Here is a 23,406-nt window from a genome sequence, read left to right on the forward strand (position 1 = left end):
AGAGAGCCTGTTGCCAGCAGATCTCTCTGAAAATAAAAAACCTAACAAAATACTTTCTTTTTAGCAAGCTCAGGAGAGCTCACTAAGTAGCACCCAGCTCGTCCGGGCACAGATTCAAACCGAGGTCTGGAGGAGGGACATAGAGGGAGGAGCCAGAACACACCAGTATCCAAATTCTTTCTTAATTTGCCCTGTCTCCTGCGGAGCCCGTCTATTCCCCATGGTCCTTACGGAGTCCCCAGCATCCACTAGGACGTTAGAGAAACTAACGTTGCACATACAGTAGCAATCTTTTCGTATGGTTTACAAGATGACATACGTCATACCAACACCTCTTTTCTGCACAGTTGTCTGCCTTGTTTTTGATACTAAGGTTAGATGTAATGCTAAATCAGCCTTCATTTACACACTGTGAAACAACAATTCCAGGTATTGTGTATGGAACGTGTGCGTGGCTGACGGTGGATAGGTGGGTATAATAGATATTTTGTCAGTCAGTAATGGAACTACATGCCAAGAGACTATGGGGATCATTCCGACCCGTTTGTACACTGCAATTTCTCGCAGCTGTGCGAACGGGTCTGAACTGCACATGCGCACGGGCGGCAATTGCGCAGGCGCATCTGTCACCGGCGACAGCCGTTGCCATGCAGCAACGGATCTTACAAAGAAGCCGTTCGCAGCGGCGAATGCAAGAAGATTGACAGGCAGAAGGCGGAAGGGCGGAAACTCACCGTTATCGAGGAGTGCCCAGCCGTTGTAGAGGAGGTTTCCGGACGTCAGCTCCAAGCCGGATCATAGCAGCGGGTGAGTAAGTCCTGAGCTGTGCAGAGACTGCACAAACTTTTTGTTTGTGCAGCTCTCTGCACAAGTGATTGCAGTCCTGCACAGCTCTAACCCCCTCCCCTGTAGGCGGCGATTACCTGGTCACAGCAGTGCAAAAAATAGCCTGCGCGCGACCAGGTCGGAATGACCCCCTGTAAGAGGAGCTGAGGCACACAGTGATCCCTCAACAGACCGCTGAGTTCATTTGGTGAAAACGGTTGCTGCTCATTATGGCATCCTGATGTTCTCACATTTACTGGAAGTCCAGATTCATAAATTATTTCCTACATTTCATATGAGACAGCAAAAAATAAGAATTTACTTACCGATAATTCTATTTCTCGTAGTCCGTAGTGGATGCTGGGAACTCCGTAAGGACCATGGGGAATAGCGGCTCCGCAGGAGACTGGGCACAAAAGTAAAAGCTTTAGGACTACCTGGTGTGCACTGGCTCCTCCCCCTATGACCCTCCTCCAAGCCTCAGTTAGGATACTGTGCCCGGACGAGCGTACACAATAAGGAAGGATTTTGAATCCCGGGTAAGACTCATACCAGCCACACCAATCACACCGTACAACCTGTGATCTGAACCCAGTTAACAGCATGATAACAGAGGAGCCTCTGAAAAGATGGCTCACAACAATAATAACCCGATTTTTGTAACAATAACTATGTACAAGTATTGCAGACAATCCGCACTTGGGATGGGCGCCCAGCATCCACTACGGACTACGAGAAATAGAATTATCGGTAAGTAAATTCTTATTTTCTCTGACGTCCTAGTGGATGCTGGGAACTCCGTAAGGACCATGGGGATTATACCAAAGCTCCCAAACGGGCGGGAGAGTGCGGATGACTCTGCAGCACCGAATGAGAGAACTCCAGGTCCTCCTCAGCCAGGGTATCAAATTTGTAGAATTTAGCAAACGTGTTTGCCCCTGACCAAGTAGCTGCTCGGCAAAGTTGTAAAGCCGAGACCCCTCGGGCAGCCGCCCAAGATGAGCCCACTTTCCTTGTGGAATGGGCTTTTACAGATTTTGGCTGTGGCAGGCTTGCCACAGAATGTGCAAGCTGAATTGTACTACAAATCCAACGAGCAATAGTCTGCTTAGAAGCAGGAGCACCCAGCTTGTTGGGTGCATACAGGATAAACAGCGAGTCAGATTTTCTGACTCCAGCCGTCCTGGAAACATATATTTTCAGGGCCCTGACTACGTCCAGCAACTTGGAGTCCTCCAAGTCCCTAGTAGCCGCAGGTACCACAATAGGCTGGTTCAAGTGAAACGCTGAAACCACCTTAGGGAGAAATTGAGGACGAGTCCTCAATTCTGCCCTGTCCGTATGAAAAATTAGGTAAGGGCTTTTATAGGATAAAGCCGCCAATTCTGAGACACGCCTGGCTGAAGCCAGGGCTAACAGCATTACCACTTTCCATGTGAGATATTTTAAGTCCACAGTGGTGAGTGGTTCAAACCAATGTGATTTTAGGAACCCCAAAACTACATTGAGATCCCAAGGTGCCACTGGAGGCACAAAAGGAGGCTGTATATGCAGTACCCCCTTGACAAACGTCTGAACTTCAGGAACTGAAGCCAGTTCTTTCTGGAAGAAAATCGACAGGGCCGAAATTTGAACCTTAATGGACCCTAATTTTAGGCCCATAGACAGTCCTGTTTGCAGGAAATGCAGGAAACGACCCAGTTGAAATTCCTCTGTAGGGGCCTTCCTGGCCTCACACCACGCAACATATTTACGCCAAATACGGTGATAATGTTGCACGGTTACATCCTTCCTGGCTTTGATCAGGGTAGGGATGACTTCATCCGGAATGCCTTTTTCCTTCAGGATCCGGCGTTCAACCGCCATGCCGTCAAACGCAGCCGCGGTAAGTCTTGGAACAGACAGGGTCCCTGCTGGAGCAGGTACTTTCTTAGAGGTAGAGGCCACGGGTCCTCCGTGAGCATCTCCTGAAGTTCCGGGTACCAAGTCCTTCTTGGCCAATCCGGAGCCACGAGTATAGTCCTTACTCCTCTCCTTCTTATGATTCTCAGTACCTTGGGTATGAGAGGCAGAGGAGGGAACACATACACTGACTGGTACACCCACGGTGTTACCAGAGCGTCCACAGCTATTGCCTGAGGGTCCCTTGACCTGGCGCAATATCTGTCTAGTTTTTTGTTGAGGCGGGACGCCATCATGCCCACCTTTGGTTTTTCCCAACGGTTCACAATCATGTGGAAGACTTCTGGGTGAAGTCCCCACTCCCCCGGGTGGAGGTCGTGTCTGCTGAGGAAGTCTGCTTCCCAGTTGTCCACTCCCGGAATGAACACTGCTGACAGTGCTATCACATGATTTTCCGCCCAGCGAAGAATCCTTGCAACTTCTGCCATTGCCCTCCTGCTTCTTGTGCCGCCCTGTCCGTTTACGTGGGCGACTGCCGTGATGTTGTCCGACTGGATCAACACCGGCTGACCCTGAAGCAGAGGCCTTGCTTGACTTAGGGCATTGTAAATGGCCCTTAGTTCCAGGATATTTATGTGAAATGACGTTTCCATGCTTGACCACAAGCCCTGGAAATTTTTTCCCTGTGTGACTGCTCCCCAGCCTCTCAGGCTGGCATCCGTGGTCACCAGGACCCAGTCCTGAATGCCGAATCTGCGGCCCTCTAGAAGATGAGCACTCTGCAACCACCACAGGAGAGACACCCTTGTCCTTGGAGACAGGGTTATCCGCTGATGCATCTGAAGATGCGATCCGGACCATTTGTCCAGCAGATCCCACTGAAAAGTTCTTGCGTGGAATCTGCCGAATGGAATCGCTTCGTAAGAAGCCACCATTTTTCCCAGGACCCTTGTGCATTGATGCACTGACACTTGGCCTGGTTTTAGGAGGTTCCTGACTAGCTCGGATAACTCCCTGGCTTTCTCCTCCGGGAGAAACACCTTTTTCTGGACTGTGTCCAGAATCATCCCTAGGAACAGCAGACGTGTCGTCGGAATCAGCTGCGATTTTGGAATATTTAGAATCCACCCGTGCTGTCGTAGTACTACTTGAGATAGTGCTACTCCGACCTCTAACTGTTCCCTGGACCTTGCCCTTATCAGGAGATCGTCCAAGTAAGGGATAATTAAGACGCCTTTTCTTCGAAGAAGAATCATCATTTCGGCCATTACCTTGGTAAAGACCCGGGGTGCCGTGGACAATCCAAACGGCAGCGTCTGAAACGGATAGTGACAGTTCTGTACCACAAACCTGAGGTACCCTTGGTGAGAAGGGCAAATTGGGACATGGAGGTAAGCATCCTTGATGGCCAGAGACACCATATAGTCCCCTTCTTCCAGGTTCGCTATCACTGCTCTGAGTGACTCCATCTTGAATTTGAACCTTTGTATGTAAGTGTTCAGATTTAAAATAGGTCTCACCGAGCCGTCCGGCTTCGGTACCACAAACAGCGTGGAATAATACCCCTTTCCCTGTTGTAGGAGGGGTACCTTGATTATCACCTGCTGGGAATACAGCTTGTGAATGGCTTCCAATACCGCCTCCCTGTCGGAGGGAGACGTTGGTAAAGCAGACTTCAGGAACCGGCGAGGGGGAGACGTCTCGAATTCCAATTTGTACCCCTGAGATACTACCTGCAGGATCCAGGGGTCCACTTGCGAGTGAGCCCACTGCGCGCTGAAATTCTTGAGACGACCCCCCACCGTACCTGAGTCCGCTTGTAAGGCCCCAGCGTCATGCTGAGGACTTGGCAGAAGCGGGGGAGGGCTTCTGTTCCTGGGAAGAGGCTGCCTGCTGCAGTCTTTTTCCCCTTCCTCTGCCCCGGGGCAGATATGAGTGGCCTTTTGCCCGCTTGCCCTTATGGGGACGAAAGGACTGAGCCTGAAAAGACGGTGTCTTTTTCTGCTGAGAGGTGACCTGGGGTAAAAAGGTGGATTTCCCAGCCGTTGCCGTGGCCACCAGGTCTGATAGACCGACCCCAAATAACTCCTCCCCTTTATACGGCAATACTTCCATATGCCGTTTGGAATCCGCATCACCTGACCACTGTCGCGTCCATAACCCTCTTCTGGCAGAAATGGACAGCGCACTTACTCTTGATGCCAGAGTGCAAATATCCCTCTGTGCATCTCGCATATATAGAAATGCATCCTTTAAATGCTCTATAGTCAATAACATACTGTCCCTTTCCAGGGTATCAATATTTTCAGTCAGGGAATCCGACCAAGCCACCCCAGCACTGCACATCCAGGCTGAGGCGATTGCTGGTCTCAGTATAACACCAGTATGTGTGTATATACTTTTTAGGATATTTTCCAGCTTCCTATCAGCTGGCTCCTTGAGGGCGGCCGTATCCGGAGACGGTAACGCCACTTGTTTTGATAAGCGTGTGAGCGCCTTATCTACCCTAGGGGGTGTTTCCCAACGCGCCCTAACCTCTGGCGGGAAAGGGTATAATGCCAATAATTTTTTAGAAATTAGCAGTTTTTTATCGGGGGAAACCCACGCTTCATCACACACCTCATTTAATTCATCCGATTCAGGAAAAACTACGGGTAGTTTTTTCACACCCCACATAATACCCTTTTTTGTGGTACTTGTAGTATCAGAAATGTTCAAAACCTCCTTCATTGCCGTGATCATGTAACGTGTGGCCCTACTGGAAAACACGGTTGTTTCCTCACCGTTGACACTGGAGTCAGTGTCCGTGTCTGGGTCTGTGTCGACCATCTGAGGTAACGGGCGCTTTAGAGCCCCTGACGGTGTTTGAGACGCCTGGACAGGTATTAACTGTTTTTCCGGCTGTCTCATGTCGTCAACAGTCTTTTGTAAAGTGCTGACGCTATCACGTAATTCGTTGAATAAGACCATCCAGTCAGGTGTCGACTCCCTAGGGGGTGACATCACTATTACAGGCAATTGCTCCGCCTCCATACCATTTTCCTCCTCATACATGTCGACACAACGTACCGACACACAGCACACACACAGGGAATGCTCTGATAGAGGACAGGACCCCACTAGCCCTTTGGGGAGACAGAGGGAGAGTTTGCCAGCACACACCAGAGCGCTATATATATACAGGGATAACCTTATATAAGTGTTTTTCCCTTATATAGCTGCTGTATTTATTAATCTGCCAAATTAGTGCCCCCCCTCTCTTGTTTTACCCTGTTTCTGTAGTGCAGGACTGCAGGGGAGAGTCAGGGAGACGTCCTTCCAGCGGAGCTGTGAGGGAAAATGGCGCTTGTGTGCTGAGGAGATAGGCTCCGCTCTCTTCTCGGCGGCCTTTCTCCCGCTTTTTTAAGGAAAAACTGGCAGGGGTTAAATGCATCCATATAGCCCAGGAGCTATATGTGATGTATTTTTAGCCATCTAAGGTGTTTTTATTGCGTCTCAGGGCGCCCCCCCCCAGCGCCCTGCACCCTCAGTGACCGGAGTGTGAAGTGTGCTGAGAGCAATGGCGCACAGCTGCGGTGCTGTGCGCTACCTTATTGAAGACAGGACGTCTTCTGCCGCCGATTTCCCGGACCTCTTCTGTCTTCTGGCTCTGTAAGGGGGCCGGCGGCGCGGCTCTGGGACCCATCCATGGCTGGGCCTACTCTAAGCAGCTCAGGAGAGCCACCTAGTATGCACCCTTCTCGTTCGGGCACAAAAATCTAACTGAGGCTTGGAGGAGGGTCATAGGGGGAGGAGCCAGTGCACACCAGGTAGTCCTAAAGCTTTTACTTTTGTGCCCAGTCTCCTGCGGAGCCGCTATTCCCCATGGTCCTTACGGAGTTCCCAGCATCCACTAGGACGTCAGAGAAACTGAGTGTTAGATTGGCAATGCCTTCAGTCCTTCAACGTACACCTTCTATTTAATTTTTTATCAAAATTTATATTGTGGTGACAAAACATTTTCCTCTACCTTACTCTTGTATGTGTCATACATGTATGGACAACCAGTGTCTCTCACGTGTTTCATCACAATTTACATAATCCGCAGCCAACATCATGGACTTCATTCAGAGTAGGAGTAAATCCAGCTACAAGGTGTAATTTTGGGGGTCATTCTGACCTGATTGCTTGCTGCAGTTCTTCCAAGCGCAGCGATCAGGTCAGAACTGTGCATGTGTCGGTGCCCAGCGATCGCCTCTGCCTGGTTGACAGGCAGAGGCGGACGCTCGGCGGGAGGGGGCGGCACGGCGGCATTTGGCCGCCATTTTGTAGGCGTAGTCCGGCTAACGCAGGCGTGGCCGGACCGTGCGGGGGGCGGGCCACAGCGACTGCATGATGTCACACGCAGCCGCTGCGACCTGGGCAGCGACGTGTAGATCCCGCCCAGAACACTAAAGCTGCGCTGGCCGGGAGCAACTCCTGAAGTGCAAAAGCATCGCCGCTGTGCGATGCTTTTGCACTTCTGCGATGGGGCAGGGCCTGACATGCGGGGCGGGCTAGCCCTGTGTCTGTGTTCCTGATCTTAGCTGTGCTAAATTTAGCACAGCACTTGCTCCCCTTACATTACAACATTGTTTCTCCAGGGACAAATTTGAACCTAGTAGCTAGATTTGCTTTAGCATGCTGGGCCGGATAGGGCCGCCATCATGGGGTTACTATGGGTACACTTGCCCCGGGCCCGGCCACCCTGACAGAGTGCAGAGGGCCCGGCCCGCTCGTACTGGCCGCCGCTGCTGCTATTCCCAGCGCCGATGGTACTGCCTGCAGCCGCTGCTACTATTCCCAGCCTGGCGGTACTGCTTGCGGCCGCCGCAGCTGCTATTCTTGGCCTGGCATGGGCGGTATTGCCCGCGGCTATAGCTGTTGACATTCCCTGCGCCACTGGAACTGCCCTTCTCCCGCAGCCTGCCACCCACATAGCATTTCCAAGCAAGCTTCCAGTTTGCTATACAATAAAGTTTACTGTACGGAGCAGCGTGACATCCACACCAGTGGGCGTGTGGTGTGGAGAGACAGACAGAAGTGGAGGACGTATTTTCACAGTAAGAAGGGTAAGTATGTAATGTAATTGTTTGTGAGAGGCAGAAGGGGGCCCGGGGCTGGTTGTGAATAAAATTCTAGGACACAGGGCCTCACTGTGCATTGCAAGGCTCGTCCATAGGGGGGTCAGAGGGCAGCCTGGCTGCGTTTTACACTGAATTAAGGCCTATTAAAGGACAGAGACAGGAGTTCAGACCATCAGTGCTATTTATCTGTAAATAAATTAGGCAAATAATATAACACATCTGATATAGCTAATTACTACAGACTCCCCAAGTCCATAGAATTTTTGTTTTGTAATATACAGTGGGGCAAAATAGTATTTGGATAGCCACCGATTGTGCAAGTTGACCCACTTAAAAAGATGAGAGAGGTCTGTAATTTCCAGCATAGGTACACTTCAACTGTGAGAGACAGAATCTGAAAAAAAAAAACCCCAGGAAATCACATTGTATGATCTTTAAACAATTTATTTGTATATTCTTGTGGAAAATAAATATTTGGACACTTACCAAGCAGCAAGATTTCTGGCTCTTAAGGCCCATACACACTTGACGATAAAATGAGCGACGTCGTTCATTTCAGCCCTCATCAACGACGTCGCCCATTATATCGTCAAGTGTGTATGCATCCGACGACCACCGATGCGCGGCCCCGCGGGACGTTAACGACCCTCGCTTATCTGTGGAGCATGTATGCTCAATTTCCACTATGGTCGTTACCGACCAGAGACGTCGTTGAATGTGTATGGTGTGAACGACCAACGACCAAGCCACTGTTCACCAGCCCTGTTCCCAGCTCATTATTTTAATAAACTGTTCAGCTTGGATGCTTCAACGATGAATGGTCTTTGGCCGTTGGTAGTGTGTATGCTCATGTTGTTTGCTCAGCTGTTCAAAGGAAGTTCAAGGGAAGTCGTTAACGACGTGTGCATCGTCAAGTGTGTATGGGCCTTTACAGACCTCTGTGAGAGCCAGAAATGGAATTTACAGACCCTCTCATCTTTTTAAGTGGGTCAACTTGCACAATCGGTGGCTGTCTAAATACTTTTTTGCCCCACTGTATACATATTTTACAGATAGATAGATAGATAGATAGATAGATAGATATTCCTTTTTTTTTGGGGGGGGGGGGGGGGGGGGAGAAGGGGGCTGCCCATTTTGTCAGTCTCGGGCCGGATGTAGTGTAGTCCAAGTTGGCAAGAGGTGCGGGTTCCCGTCCGAACTCTGAAGTTTTTTTGAAGTGGCAATAATTTACAAGGCATGGTTTTCCCTTGTATATGATTGCTGCTTTAAAAAAAACGTCAGAGTTAGGCTGGGAACCTACACCTCCAGCTAACTCGGACTTCATTACATCCGGCCCGTTTCGTATTATATTTTCTTCATACCTTATTTATTTCATTTAGATCCTCTTGTACTGTCAGAGCAAGAGTCTGAACTTCCACCCAATCTAATCTATCATCAAATGAACAATTAACCTCTCCTCACCCTCTTTCCTGCATTTTGGGCACCACAAGTTTCACCAGTAGGAATGCAGCTTTTATGTTAATGTCCAGAATCTGTGGAGAAAAGAATGTAAGTGATGTGACAATGCGGGCAGGAAGTGTTACTGAAGAGTTGTGCCCCCACTATTACTAAATCATCGGTTAGTTGCCAATCTAAGTCATTTTTTTTTAAAAGTGCACTTCTGTAATCCAGATTTATGGGTCTATTTATCAATAATTATTTGCAGTATATACCGCCCAAAACACCTGGTACCCACAAATAATAAGAATTTACTTACCGATAATTCTATTTCTCGGAGTCCGTAGTGGATGCTGGGGTTCCTGAAAAGGACCATGGGGAATAGCGGCTCCGCAGGAGACAGGGCACAAAAAGTAAAGCTTTATGATCAGGTGGTGTGTACTGGCTCCTCCCCCTATGACCCTCCTCCAAGCCTCAGTTAGGATACTGTGCCCGGACGAGCGTACACAATAAGGAAGGATTTATGAATCCCGGGTAAGACTCATACCAGCCACACCAATCACACCGTACAACCTGTGATCTAAACCCAGTTAACAGTATGATAACAGAGGAGCCTCTGAAAGATGGCTCCCTACAACAATAACCCGATTTAGGTAACAATAACTATGTACAATTATTGCAGATAATCCGCACTTGGGATGGGCGCCCAGCATCCACTACGGACTCCGAGAAATAGAATTATCGGTAAGTAAATTCTTATTTTCTCTATCGTCCTAGTGGATGCTGGGGTTCCTGAAAAGGACCATGGGGATTATACCAAAGCTCCCAAACGGGCGGGAGAGTGCGGATGACTCTGCAGCACCGAATGAGAGAACTCCAGGTCCTCCTTAGCCAGGGTATCAAATTTGTAGAATTTTACAAACGTGTTCTCCCCCGACCACGTAGCCGCTCGGCAGAGTTGTAATGCCGAGACTCCTCGGGCAGCCGCCCAAGAAGAACCCACCTTCCTTGTGGAGTGGGCATTTACCGATTTTGGCTGTGGCAGGCCTGCCACAGAATGTGCAAGCTGAATCGTACTACAAATCCAGCGCGCAATAGTCTGCTTAGACGCAGGAGCGCCCAACTTGTTGGGAGCATATAGTATAAACAGTGAGTCAGATTTCCTGACTCCAGCTGTCCTTGAAATGTATATTTTTAAAGCTCTGACAACGTCCAACAACTTGGAGTCCTCCAAGTCGCTTGTAGCCGCAGGCACTACAATAGGCTGGTTCAGATGAAATGCTGACACCACCTTAGGGAGAAAATGCGGACGAGTCCGCAGTTCTGCCCTGTCCGAATGGAAAATCAGATATGGGCTTTTGTAAGATAAAGCTGCCAGTTCTGACACTCTCCTGGCCGAAGCCAGGGCTAGTAGCATGGTCACTTTCCATGTGAGATATTTCTTCTGGAAGAAAATCGACAGGGCCGAAATTTGAACCTTAATAGATCCCAATTTGAGACCCATAGACAATCCTGATTGCAGGAAATGTAGGAATCGACCCAGTTGAAATTCCTCCGTCGGAGCACTCCGATCCTCGCACCACGCAACATATTTTCGCCAAATGCGGTGATAATGTTGCGCGGTTACTTCCTTCCTTGCTTTAATCAAGGTAGGAATGACTTCTTCCGGAATGCCTTTTCCCTTTAGGATCCGGCGTTCAACCGCCATGCCGTCAAACGCAGCCGCGGTAAGTCTTGAAACAGACAGGGACCCTGCTGAAGCAGGTCCCTTCTCAGAGGTAGAGGCCACGGATCCTCCGTGATCATCTCTTGAAGTTCCGGGTACCAAGTCCTTCTTGGCCAATCCGGAGCCACTAGTATCGTTCTTACGCCTCTTTGCCGTATAATTCTCAATACTTTTGGTATGAGAGGCAGAGGAGGAAACACATACACCGACTGGTACACCCAAGGCGTTACCAGCGCGTCCACAGCTATTGCCTGCGGATCTCTTGACCTGGCGCAATACCTGTCCAGTTTTTTGTTGAGGCGAGACGCCATCATGTCCACCATTGGTCTTTCCCAACGGGTTACAAGCATGTGGAAAACTTCTGGATGAAGTCCCCACTCTCCCGGGTGAAGGTCGTGTCTGCTGAGGAAGTCTGCTTCCCAGTTGTCCACTCCCGGGATGAACACTGCTGACAGTGCTATCACATGATTCTCCGCCCAGCGAAGAATCCTTGCAGCTTCTGCCATTGCACTCCTGCTTCTTGTGCCGCCCTGTCTGTTTACATGGGCGACTGCCGTGATGTTGTCCGACTGGATCAACACCGGTTTTCCTTGAAGCAGAGGTTCTGCCTGGCTTAGAGCATTGTAGATTGCTCTTAGTTCCAGAATGTTTATGTGAAGAGACGTTTCCAGGCTCGACCACACGCCCTGGAAGTTTCTTCCTTGTGTGACTGCTCCCCAGCCTCTCAGGCTGGCGTCCGTGGTCACCAGGATCCAATCCTGTATGCCGAATCTGCGGCCCTCCAATAGATGAGCACTCTGCAACCACCACAGAAGAGATACCCTTGTCCTTGGAGACAGGGTTATCCGCTGGTGCATCTGAAGATGCGACCCTGACCATTTGTCCAGCAGATCCCTCTGGAAAACTCTTGCGTGGAATCTGCCGAATGGAATTGCTTCGTAAGAAGCCACCATTTTTCCCAGGACTCTTGTGCATTGATGTACAGACACCTTTCCTGGTTTTAGGAGGTTCCTGACAAGTTCGGATAACTCCTTGGCTTTTTCCTCCGGGAGAAAAACCTTTTTCTGAACCGTGTCCAGAATCATCCCTAAGAACAGCAGACGTGTTGTCGGAATTAACTGGGATTTTGGAATATTCAGAATCCACCCGTGCTGCTTTAGCACTTCTTGAGACAGTGCTAGTCCCATCTCTAGCTGTTCTCTGGACCTTGCCCTTATTAGGAGATCGTCCAAGTATGGGATAATTAATACGCCTTTTCTTCGAAGAAGAATCATCATCTCGGCCATTACCTTGGTAAAGACCCGAGGTGCCGTGGACAATCCAAACGGCAGCGTCTGAAACTGATAGTGACAGTTCTGTACGACGAACCTGAGGTACCCCTGGTGTGAGGGGTAAATTGGAACGTGGAGATACGCATCCTTGATGTCCAAGGATACCATAAAGTCCCCTTCTTCCAGGTTCGCTATCACCGCTCTGAGTGACTCCATCTTGAACTTGAACTTTTTTATGTACAGGTTCAAGGATTTCAGATTTAGAATAGGTCTTACCGAGCCATCCGGCTTCGGTACCACAAATAGAGTGGAATAATACCCCTTTCCTTGTTGTAAAAGGGGTACCTTGACTATCACCTGCTGAGAGTACAGCTTGTGAATGGCTTCCAAGACCGTCACCCTGTCGGAGGGGGACGTTGGTAAAGCAGACTTCAGGAAACGGCGAGGTGGAGACGTCTCTAGTTCCAACCTGTAACCCTGAGATATTATCTGCAGGATCCAGGGATCCACCTGCGAGTGAGCCCACTGCGCGCTGAAATTCTTGAGACGACCCCTCACCGCCCCCGAGTCCGCTTGAGAAGCCCCAGCGTCATGCTGAGGCTTTTGTAGAAGCGGGGGAGGGCTTCTGTTCCTGGGAAGGAGCTGCCTGTTGCAGTCTCTTCCCCTTTCCTCTGCCTCGTGGCAGATATGAATATCCCTTTGCTCTCTTGTTTTTAAAGGAACGAAAGGGCTGCGGCTGAAAAGTCGGTGTCTTTTTCTGTTGGGGAGTGACTTGAGGTAAAAAGGTGGATTTCCCGGCTGTAGCCGTGGCCACCAAATCCGATAGACCAACACCAAATAACTCCTCCCCTTTATACGGCAAAACTTCCATATGCCGTTTTGAGTCCGCATCACCTGACCACTGTCGCGTCCATAAACTTCTTCTGGCCGAAATGGACATAGCACTTACCCGTGATGCCAGTGTGCAAATATCCCTCTGTGCATCACGCATATAAAGAAACGCATCCTTTATTTGCTCTAAAGACAGTAAAACATTGTCCCTATCCAGGGTATCAATATTTTCAATCAGGGACTCTGACCAAGCTACCCCAGCACTGCACATCCAGGCTGTCGCTATAGCTGGTCGTAGTATAACACCTGTATGTGTGTATATACTTTTTTGGATATTTTCCATCCTCCTATCTGCTGGATCTTTAAGTGCGGCCGTCTCAGGAGAGGGTAACGCCACTTGTTTTGATAAGCGTGTGAGCGCCTTGTCCACCCTAGGAGGTGTTTCCCAGCGCGCCCTAACCTCTGGCGGGAAAGGGTATAAAGCCAATAACTTCTTTGAAATTAGCAGTTTTTTATCGGGGGCAACCCACGCTTCATCACACACCTCATTTAATTCATCTGATTCAGGAAAAACTATAGGTAGTTTTTTCACACCCCACATAATACCCTGTTTTGTGGTACCTGTAGTATCAGCAATATGTAACGCCTCCTTCATTGCCAAAATCATATAACGTGTGGCCCTACTGGAAAATACGGTTGATTCGTCACCGTCGCCACTGGAATCAGTGCCTGTGTCTGGGTCCGTGTCGACCGACTGAGGTAACGGGTGTTTTACAGCCCCTGACGGTGTTTGAGGCGCCTGGACAGGTGCTGATTGATTGTCCGGCCGTCTCATGTCGTCAAACGACTGCTTTAGCGTGTTGACACTATCCCGTAATTCCATAAATAAAGCCATCCATTCTGGTGTCGACTCCCTAGGGGGTGACATCCCCATATTTGGCAATTGCTCCGCCTCCACACCAATATCGTCCTCATACATGTCGACACACACGTACCGACACACAGCAGACACACAGGGAATGCTCTTAAAGAAGACAGGACCCCACTAGCCCTTTGGGGAGACAGAGGGAGAGTTTGCCAGCACACACCAAAAGCGCTATATATGACAGGGATAGCCTTATAATAAGTGCTCCCTATATAGCTGCTTTAATATATATAATTTTGCCACAATTTTGCCCCCCCTCTCTTGTTTTACCCTGTTTCTGTAGTGCAGTGCAGGGGAGAGCCTGGGAGCCTTCCTGACCAGCGGAGCTGTGTGAGGAAAATGGCGCTGTGTGCTGAGGAGATAGGCCCCGCCCCTTTTTCGGCGGGCTCGTCTCCCGCTCTTTAACGGATTCTGGCAGGGGTTAAATATCTCCATATAGCCCCCGGAGGCTATATGTGAGGTATTTTATGCCAAAAAATAGGTTTACATTGCTTCCCAGGGCGCCCCAGCGCCCTGCACCCTCAGTGACTGCCGTGTGAAGTGTGCTGAGAGCAATGGCGCACAGCTGCAGTGCTGTGCGCTACCTTAAGAAGACTGAGGAGTCTTCTGCCGCCGATTCTGGACCTTCTTCTCTTTTCAGCATCTGCAAGGGGGCCGGCGGCGAGGCTCCGGTGACCATCCAGGCTGTACCTGTGATCGTCCCTCTGGAGCTAATGTCCAGTAGCCAAAGAAGCCAATCCATCCTGCACGCAGGTGAGTTCACTTCTTCTCCCCTAAGTCCCTCGTTGCAGTGATCCTGTTGCCAGCAGGACTCACTGTAAAATAAAAAACCTAAGCTAAACTTTTCTAAGCAGCTCTTTAGGAGAGCCACCTAGATTGCACCCTTCTCGGATGGGCACAAAAACCTAACTGAGGCTTGGAGGAGGGTCATAGGGGGAGGAGCCAGTACACACCACCTGATCATAAAGCTTTACTTTTTGTGCCCTGTCTCCTGCGGAGCCGCTATTCCCCATGGTCCTTTTCAGGAACCCCAGCATCCACTAGGACGATAGAGAAATAGTAAGTATCCCCCGAATGTATGTACTGGGGGACGCAGAAGATTCTGGAGACATCTGCTGCAGTCTCCATTTTTTGGTCACACAAGCAGCCCTCACAGGGTTTTATGGCAGCCGCATTTATGTAGAAATTTACCAAGCTTTGGAATAGGATGCTGAAGATGGCATTAGCTATTGTAGCCTATAGGCTACTTTCTACAAAAGTTACCCAGGGAGAAAATCAATAAATATGCCCCTTTATGTCTCTGTTTCACCAAAAGGTTTCACAATTGCAAATTGTTATTTCTGTTTATGTTGGCACACTTGTGCTGTCATCAAACACTTTTAAAAAGTTTATCTGTCTAATGCTGTAGTATTATATGCTTACTGAGGGAAAGACAACTACTTAAGGTTGCCTTTTTAGCAATAAAGTAGTTCCTCACAAGAGGGAATGCAGTGCCTAGTAAGCTACAAAATGAGAAAAGTCTGAAGGCAGAGCAGGCATCGCCGGAGCAGGGCTTTATGCCACCCTGTGCCGGCTCCGCCTCAAAACACAGGAGGTCATGCCAAGGATGCTCTATGGCTCTACAGGCTGCATGTACACAGCTTCCAAACTCTGCAGCAGTGCTACTGTCTGCAGGTTCCTGCTCCAGGCACCCCACATGCCAAATGCGGCACATAGAGCTGCAACAATGCCGTCTTAGGGCCCTAAATCCTGGGCAATGGCACATCCCTAGTTACAGCTGAGCAGAATCAGGGGTGGATCCAGCCACCAAGCAGCTGCAGTCTCTGTCTCTCTATGGTGGTCATTCAGAGTTGATCGCTCGCTAGCAGTTTTTAGCAACCGTGCAAACGCTATGCCGCCGCCCACTGGGAGTGTATTTTAGCTTAGCAGAAGTGCGAACGAAAGGATCGCAGAGCGGCTACAATTTTTTTTTTGTGCAGATTCAGAGTAGCGCAAAACCTACTCAGCGCTTGCGATCACTTCAGACTGTTCAGTTCCTGTTTTGACGTCACAAACACGCCCTGCGTTCGCCCAGCCATGCCTGCGTTTTTTCTGCCACGCCTGCGTTTTTCCGAACACTCCCTGAAAACGGTCAGTTGACACCCAGAAATTCCCACTTCATGTCAATCACTCTGCGGCCACCAGTGCGACTGAAAAGCTTCGCTTGACCCTGTGTGAAACTACATCGTTCGTTGTAATATTACTTCGCACGTGCACATTGCGCCGCATACGCACGCGCAGTAGTGCCTTTTTTTGCCTCAGCGCTGTACAGCCAACGAATGCAGCTAGCGATCAACTCGGAATGACCACCTATGCCTGATGTGCCGCTGCATTGCTATACAGCAGAGTAGGCGTCCAATTTCCTCAGCCTCCCAAACCCGCTGCTTTGGTGTCACACATTTAGTCTCTCTCCCAGCTCAGACGAGTTCATCTTCAAAATACTGCTATAATACGCACTTTTCTTTTACCTAAAATGCACCCAAGACACTAAACTACATGTCTAACTTGTATGGCCCTGTTTTCCCCACTGTCCAGCGTGGTCTTCCACAACAATAAAAATAATAATTTTACATAAAGAGTAGTGCATGTAAGTATTTGCTTTCAAAGAAAAGCTTGTTATTGCTAGACGTACCTTATCCCAGACCTCTTCAGTGGAGTCCAAAATGTTCCCAGCAAATGGGTTTACTGCAGCATTAGAAACAAGGATATCAACTCCTCCAAATTTCTGCACAGCCTGGAAAATACCATCACACTTATGGGAATATGGAAAACAAACCTACCGTGTAACCAATCACTTCTCTTCTCTTTACTACCACCATATATCTGTTTTCAATCACCATCACTGACCCCTCTTATGTTTAAGTATCTCCATCAAAATTAACCCCTTACCCTCTGCAACAAAGTCATAATCATCCCCCAATGATCTCTTATTGCTCTATAAGCAATAAGACAACAACCTGTCTCCTGATTTGTCAGATTTAGTTGCGTAAAGGGTTAGGGCGCCTCGCTGCTGAAATGATGATACCATACCCGTCAGCAGAAACAGAATGGATGTGGAAGCGGGTGAAAAGAATTGAAAACCGCCTTTATAGTCTTCTCCACAAATGCCAACCACAGCCCATGCAAACTAATGTTCTTACAAAGGAAAGTCCTAAAAACATGATCTATTGGGTTATTGGGGAAAGTACAGATTAAAGTAAGGGTGGGTACACGCTAGAGTGACGGCCAATCATCCTAAAATCAATCTAGTGTGTAAGCTTTGAATGAAGATCTCACCGTATTTACTAGTCTTTCTCTGTCCTCGCTTTTCCCCACATGACATACTGTCCCGTCAACATCCAGTCCTTCTTCTTTTAGTTCTCGCACCGCATTATCCACATTTTGTTGCTTCCGGCTACTCAGAAGAACCCGTGCTCCATCTTGAGCAAGTTTCCGGGCAATAGCCAGGCCGATCCTGTGGAAAAAAAATAAGATTTTACTTACCGATAAATCTATTTCTCGTAGTCCGTAGTGGATGCTGGGACTCCGTAAGGACCATGGGGATATAGCGGCTCCGCAGGAGACAGGGCACAAAATAAAAGCTTAAGGATCAGGTGGTGTGCACTGGCTCCTCCCCCTATGACCCTCCTCCAAGCCTCAGTTAGGATACTGTGCCCGGACGAGCGTACATAATAAGGAAGGATATTGAATCCCGGGTAAGACTCATACCAGCCACACCAATCACACCGTACAACTTGTGATCTGAACCCAGTTAACAGTATGATAAACGCAAAGGAGCCTCTGAAAAGATGGCTCACAACAATAATAACCCGAATTTTTGTAACAATAACTATATACAAGTATTGCAGACAATCCGCACTAGGGATGGGCGCCCAGCATCCACTACGGACTACGAGAAATAGATTTATCGGTAAGTAAAATCTTATTTTCTCTGACGTCCTAGTGGATGCTGGGACTCCGTAAGGACCATGGGGATTATACCAAAGCTCCCAAACGGGCGGGAGAGTGCGGATGACTCTGCAGCACCGAATGAGAGAACTCCAGGTCCTCCTCAGCCAGGGTATCAAATTTGTAGAATTTAGCAAACGTGTTTGCCCCTGACCAAGTAGCTGCTCGGCAAAGTTGTAAAGCCGAGACCCCTCGGGCAGCCGCCCAAGATGAGCCCACCTTCCTTGTGGAATGGGCTTTTACTGATTTTGGCTGTGGCAATCCTGCCACAGAATGTGCAAGCTGAATTGTACTACAAATCCAACGAGCAATCGTCTGCTTAGAAGCAGGAGCACCCAGCTTGTTGGGTGCATACAGGATAAACAGCGAGTCAGATTTTCTGACTCCAGCCGTCCTGGAAACATATATTTTCAAGGCCCTGACAACGTCAAGCAACTTAGAGTCCTCTAAGTCCCTGGTAGCCGCAGGTACCACAATAGGTTGGTTCATGTGAAATGCAGAAACCACCTTAGGTAGAAATTGAGGACGAGTCCTCAATTCCGCCCTGTCAGAATGAAATATCAAGTAAGGGCTTTTTTATGATAAAGCCGCCAATTCTGACACACGCCTGGCTGAAGCCAAGGCTAACAGCATCGACACCTTCCATGTGAGATATTTTAAGTCCACAGTGGAAAGTGGTTCAAACCAATGTGACTTTAGAAAACTCAACACCACATTGAGATCCCAAGGTGCCACTGGAGGCACAAAAGGAGGCTGTATGTGCAGCACCCCTTTTACAAATGTCTGAACTTCAGGTACTGAAGCCAGTTCTTTCTGGAAGAAAATCGACAGGGCCGAAATTTGAACCTTAATGGACCCTAATTTTAGGCCCATAGACAGTCCTGTTTGCAGGAAATGAAGGAAACGACCCAGTTGAAATTCCTCTGTAGGGGCCTTCTTGGCCTCACACCACGCAACATATTTACGCCAAATGCGGTGATAATGTTTTGCGGTTACGTCCTTCCTGGCTTTGACCAGAGTAGGGATGACTTCTTCTGGAATGCCTTTTTCCCTCAGGATCCGGCGTTCAACCGCCATGCCGTCAAACGCAGCCGCGGTAAGTCTTGGAACAGACAAGGCCCCTGCAGTAGCAGGTCCTTTCTTAGAGGTAGAGGCCACGGTTCGTCCGTGAGCATCTCTTGAAGTTCCGGGTACCAAGTCCGTCTTGGCCAATCCGGAACCACGAGTATAGTTCTTACTCCTCTCCTTCTTATGATTCTCAGTACTTTTGGTATGAGAGGCAGAGGAGGGAACACATACACTGACTGGTACACCCACGGCGTTACCAGAGCGTCCACTGCTATTGCCTGAGGGTCCCTTGACCTGGCGCAATATCTGTCCAGTTTTTTGTTTAGACGTGACGCCATCATGTCCACCTTTGGTTTTTCCCAACGGTTTACAATCAGGTGGAAGACTTCTGGGTGAAGTCCCCACTCTCCCGGGTGAAGGTCGTGTCTGCTGAGGAAGTCTGCTTCCCAGTTGTCCACTCCCGGAATGAATACTGCTGACAGTGCTATCACATGATTTTCCGCCCAGCGAAGAATCCTTGCAGCTTCTGCCATTGCCCTCCTGCTTCTCGTGCCGCCCTGTCTGTTTACGTGGGCGACTGACGTGATGTTGTCCGATTGGATCAACACCGCCTGACCCTGAAGCAGAGGTTTTGCTTGACTTAGGGCATTGTAAATGGCCCTTAGTTCCAGAATGTTTATATGAAGAGACGTTTCCAAGCTTGACCACAGGCCCTGGAAATTCCTTCCCTGTGTGACTGCTCCCCAGCCTCTCAGGCTGGCATCCGTGGTTACCAGGATCCAATCCTGAATGCCAAATCTGCGGCCCTCTAGTAGATGAGCACTCTGCAGCCACCACAGGAGGGACACCCTTGTCCTTGGCGACAGGGTTATCCGCTGATGCATCTGCAGATGCGATCCGGACCATTTGTCCAGTAGATCCCACTGAAATGTTCTTGCATGGAATCTTCCGAATGGAATCGCTTCGTAAGAAGCCACCATTTTCCCCAGGACCCTCGTGCACTGATGCACTGAGACCTGTCCTGGTTTTAGGAGGTTCCTGACTAGCTCGGATAACTCCCTGGCCTTCTCCTCCGGGAGAAACACCTTCTTCTGGACTGTGTCCAGAATCATTCCTAGGAACAGTAGACGTGTCGTTGGAATCAGCTGCGATTTTGGAATATTTAGAATCCACCCGTGCTGACGTAACACTACCTGAGATAGTACTACTCCGACTTCTAACTGTTCCCTGGATCTTGCCCTTATCAGGAGATCGTCCAAGTAAGGGATAATTGAAATGCCTTTTCTTCGTAGAAGAATCATCATTTCGGCCATTACCTTGGTAAAGACCCGAGGTGCCGTGGACAATCCAAACGGCAGCGTCTGAAACTGATAATGACAGTTTAGTACTACAAACCTGAGGTACCCTTGGTGAGAAGGGTATATCGGGACGTGGAGATAAGCATCTTTGATGTCCAGAGACACCATATAGTCCCCTTCTTCCAGGTTCGCTATCACTGCTCTGAGTGACTCCATCTTGAATTTGAACCTTTTTATGTAAGTGTTCAAGGATTTCAGATTTAAAATTGGTCTCACCGAGCCGTCCGGCTTCGGTACCACAAACAGCGTGGAATAATACCCCTTTCCTTGTTGCAGGAGGGGTACCTTGATTATCACCTGCTGGGAATACAGCTTGTGAATGGCTTCTAGAACTGCCTCCCTGTCGGAGGGAGACTTTGGTAAAGCAGACTTCAGGAAACGATGAGGGGGAAACGCCTCGAATTCCAGTTTGTACCCCTGCGATACTACCTGTAGAATCCAGGGATCCACTTGCGAGTGAGCCCACTGCGCGTTGAAATTTTTGAGACGGGCCCCCACCATATCTGAGTCTGCTTGTAAAGCCCCAGCGTCATGCTGAAGACTTGGCAGAAGCAGGGGAGGGCTTCTGCTCTTGGGAAGCGGCTGCATGGTGCAGTCTTTTTCCTCTGCCTCTGCCCCGGGGCAGAAAGGAGTGGCCTTTTGCTCGCTTGTACTTATGGGAACGAAAGGACTGAGATTGAAAAGACGGTGTCTTTTTCTGCTGATGTGGAGTGACCTGGGGTAAAAAGGTGGATTTTCCAGCCGTTGCCGTGGCCACCAGGTCCGATAGACCAGCCCCAAATAACTCCTCCCCTTTATACGGCAATACTTCCATGTGCCGTTTGGAATCCGCATCCCCTGACCACTGTCGCGTCCACAACGCTCTTCTGGCAGAGATGGACATAGCACTTACTCTTGATGCCGGGGTGCAAATATCCCTCTGTGCATCACGCATATATAATAATGCATCCTTTAAATGTTCTATAGTTAACAAAATATTGTCCCTATCCAGGGTATCAATATTCTCAGTCAGGGAATCCGACCATGCGACTCCAGCACTGCACATCCAGGCTGAGGCGATTGCTGGTCGCAGTATAACACCAGTATGTGTGTATATACTTTTTAGGATATTTTCCAGCCTTCTATCAGCTGGTTCTTTGAGGGTAGCCGTATCATTAGAAATTAGCTGTTTTTTATCGGGAGAAACCCACGCTTTTTCACACACCTCATTTATTTCCTCTGACTCAGGAAAAAATATTGGTAGTTTTTTCTCACCCCACATAATACCCTTCTTTGTGGTACTTGTAGTGTCAGAAAGGTTCAATGCCTCTTTCATTGCCGTGATCATGTAACGTGTGGCCCTACTGGACATTACGTTTGTCTCGTCACCGTCGACACTAGACTCAGTATCTGTGTCAGGGTCTGTGTCGACCCACTGAGGTAACGGGCGTTTTAGCGCCCCTGACGGTGTCTGAGACGCCTGGACAGGCACTAACTGATTTGCCGGCTGTCTCATGTCGTCAACAGTTTTTTGCAAATTGCTGACATTATCACTTAATTGTTTAAATACAATCATCCAGTCAGGTGTCGACTCCCTAGGGGGTGACATCACCAACGCAGGCAACTGCTCCGCCTCCACATAATTTTCCTCCTCATACATGTCGACACACGCGTACCGACACACAGCACACACACACACCGGGAATGCTCTGATAGAGGACAGGACCCCACTTAGCCCTTTGGAGAGACAGAGGGAGAGTCTGCCAGCACACACCCAGCGCTATATATATATACAGGGATAACCTTATATAAGTGTTATTCCCTTATAGCTGCTGTTAATTATTGTTATTTGCTGCCAACAATGCCCCCCCTTCTCTTTTTTACCCTGATTCTGAAGCAGGACTGCAGGGGAGAGTCAGGGAGCCGTCCTTCCAGCGGAGCTGTGAGGGAAAATGGCGCTTGTGTGCTGAGGAGATAGGCTCCGCCCCTTCACGACGTCCTTATCTCCCGCTTTTTTGTGTAAAATGGCAGGGGATTAAAATACATCCATATAGCCCAGGAGCTATATGTGATGTATTCTGTTTTGCCACCTAAGGTATTCTGTTATATTGCGTCTCAGGGCGCTCCCCCCCCAGCGCCCTGCACCCTCAGTGACCGGAGTGTGAAGTGTGCTGAGAGCAATGGCGCACAGCTGCGGTGCTGTGCGCTACCTTAGTCTGAAGACAGGATGTCTTCTGCCGCCGATTTCACCGGACCTCTTCGTCTCTTCTGGCTCTGTAAGGGGGACGGCGGCGCGGCTCCGGTGACCCATCCAGGCTGAACCTGTGATCGTCCCTCTGGAGCTAGTGTCCAGTAGCCTAAGAAACCCGATCCACTCTGCACTCAGGTGAGTCCGTTTCTTCTCCCCTTAGTCCCACGATGCAGTGAGCCTGTTGCCAGCAGGACTCACTGAAAATAAAAAAACCTAACTAAACTTTTATTCTAAGCAGCTCAGGAGAGCCACCTAGATTGCACCCTTCTCGGCCGGGCACAAAAATCTAACTGAGGCTTGGAGGAGGGTCATAGGGGGAGGAGCCAGTGCACACCACCTGATCCTTAAGCTTTTATTTTGTGCCCTGTCTCCTGCGGAGCCGCTATATCCCCATGGTCCTTACTGAGTCCCAGCATCCACTAGGACGTCAGAGAAAGAGGCTTTGACTTTATTTTGCCTTGTCTCAATTTTAAATTTCCATACAGGTAAAGTGACAGCATTAAAAGGTACAAAGAATGCTTACTAACTATAATCTTATACCAGCTCAAGTTTCCCAGCATTCATTCACTAACATTATATTTTCTACTACATGTTGAATAGCCTAATAGCATCAAATATTAGTATACCAAACACTTCGCATACATTAGCATATTTATATGCAAAGCTTTCATACATCTCACCTCAATATGCCATGCAGCGCGAGATGCGGGCCACCAGGTCCCATGAAACTCTGCTAGCGTC

The 23,406-nt window shown here is 49.1% G+C and overlaps 1 protein-coding gene across 5 annotated transcripts in view; it reads right to left on the minus strand.

The window, feature by feature from the left end:
• The window catches only part of LOC134892263 (dehydrogenase/reductase SDR family member 4-like), a 95,913-nt gene that overhangs the window by 30,040 nt on the left and 42,467 nt on the right, over positions 1–23,406 (minus strand). For all 5 annotated transcript variants that reach the window (XM_063913599.1, XM_063913596.1, XM_063913597.1 and 2 more), the window contains 3 exons: positions 17,338–17,515; positions 16,694–16,795; positions 9,294–9,364 (listed from right to left, as the gene is read on the minus strand). In XM_063913599.1, coding sequence (XP_063769669.1) covers positions 9,294–9,364; positions 16,694–16,795; positions 17,338–17,515 — 351 coding nt within the window. The remainder of the gene's footprint in view (positions 1–9,293; positions 9,365–16,693; positions 16,796–17,337; positions 17,516–23,406) is intronic.

This window comes from Pseudophryne corroboree, chromosome 1 (assembly GCF_028390025.1).
Source record: "Pseudophryne corroboree isolate aPseCor3 chromosome 1, aPseCor3.hap2, whole genome shotgun sequence".
Classification (NCBI taxonomy): domain Eukaryota; kingdom Metazoa; phylum Chordata; class Amphibia; order Anura; family Myobatrachidae; genus Pseudophryne; species Pseudophryne corroboree.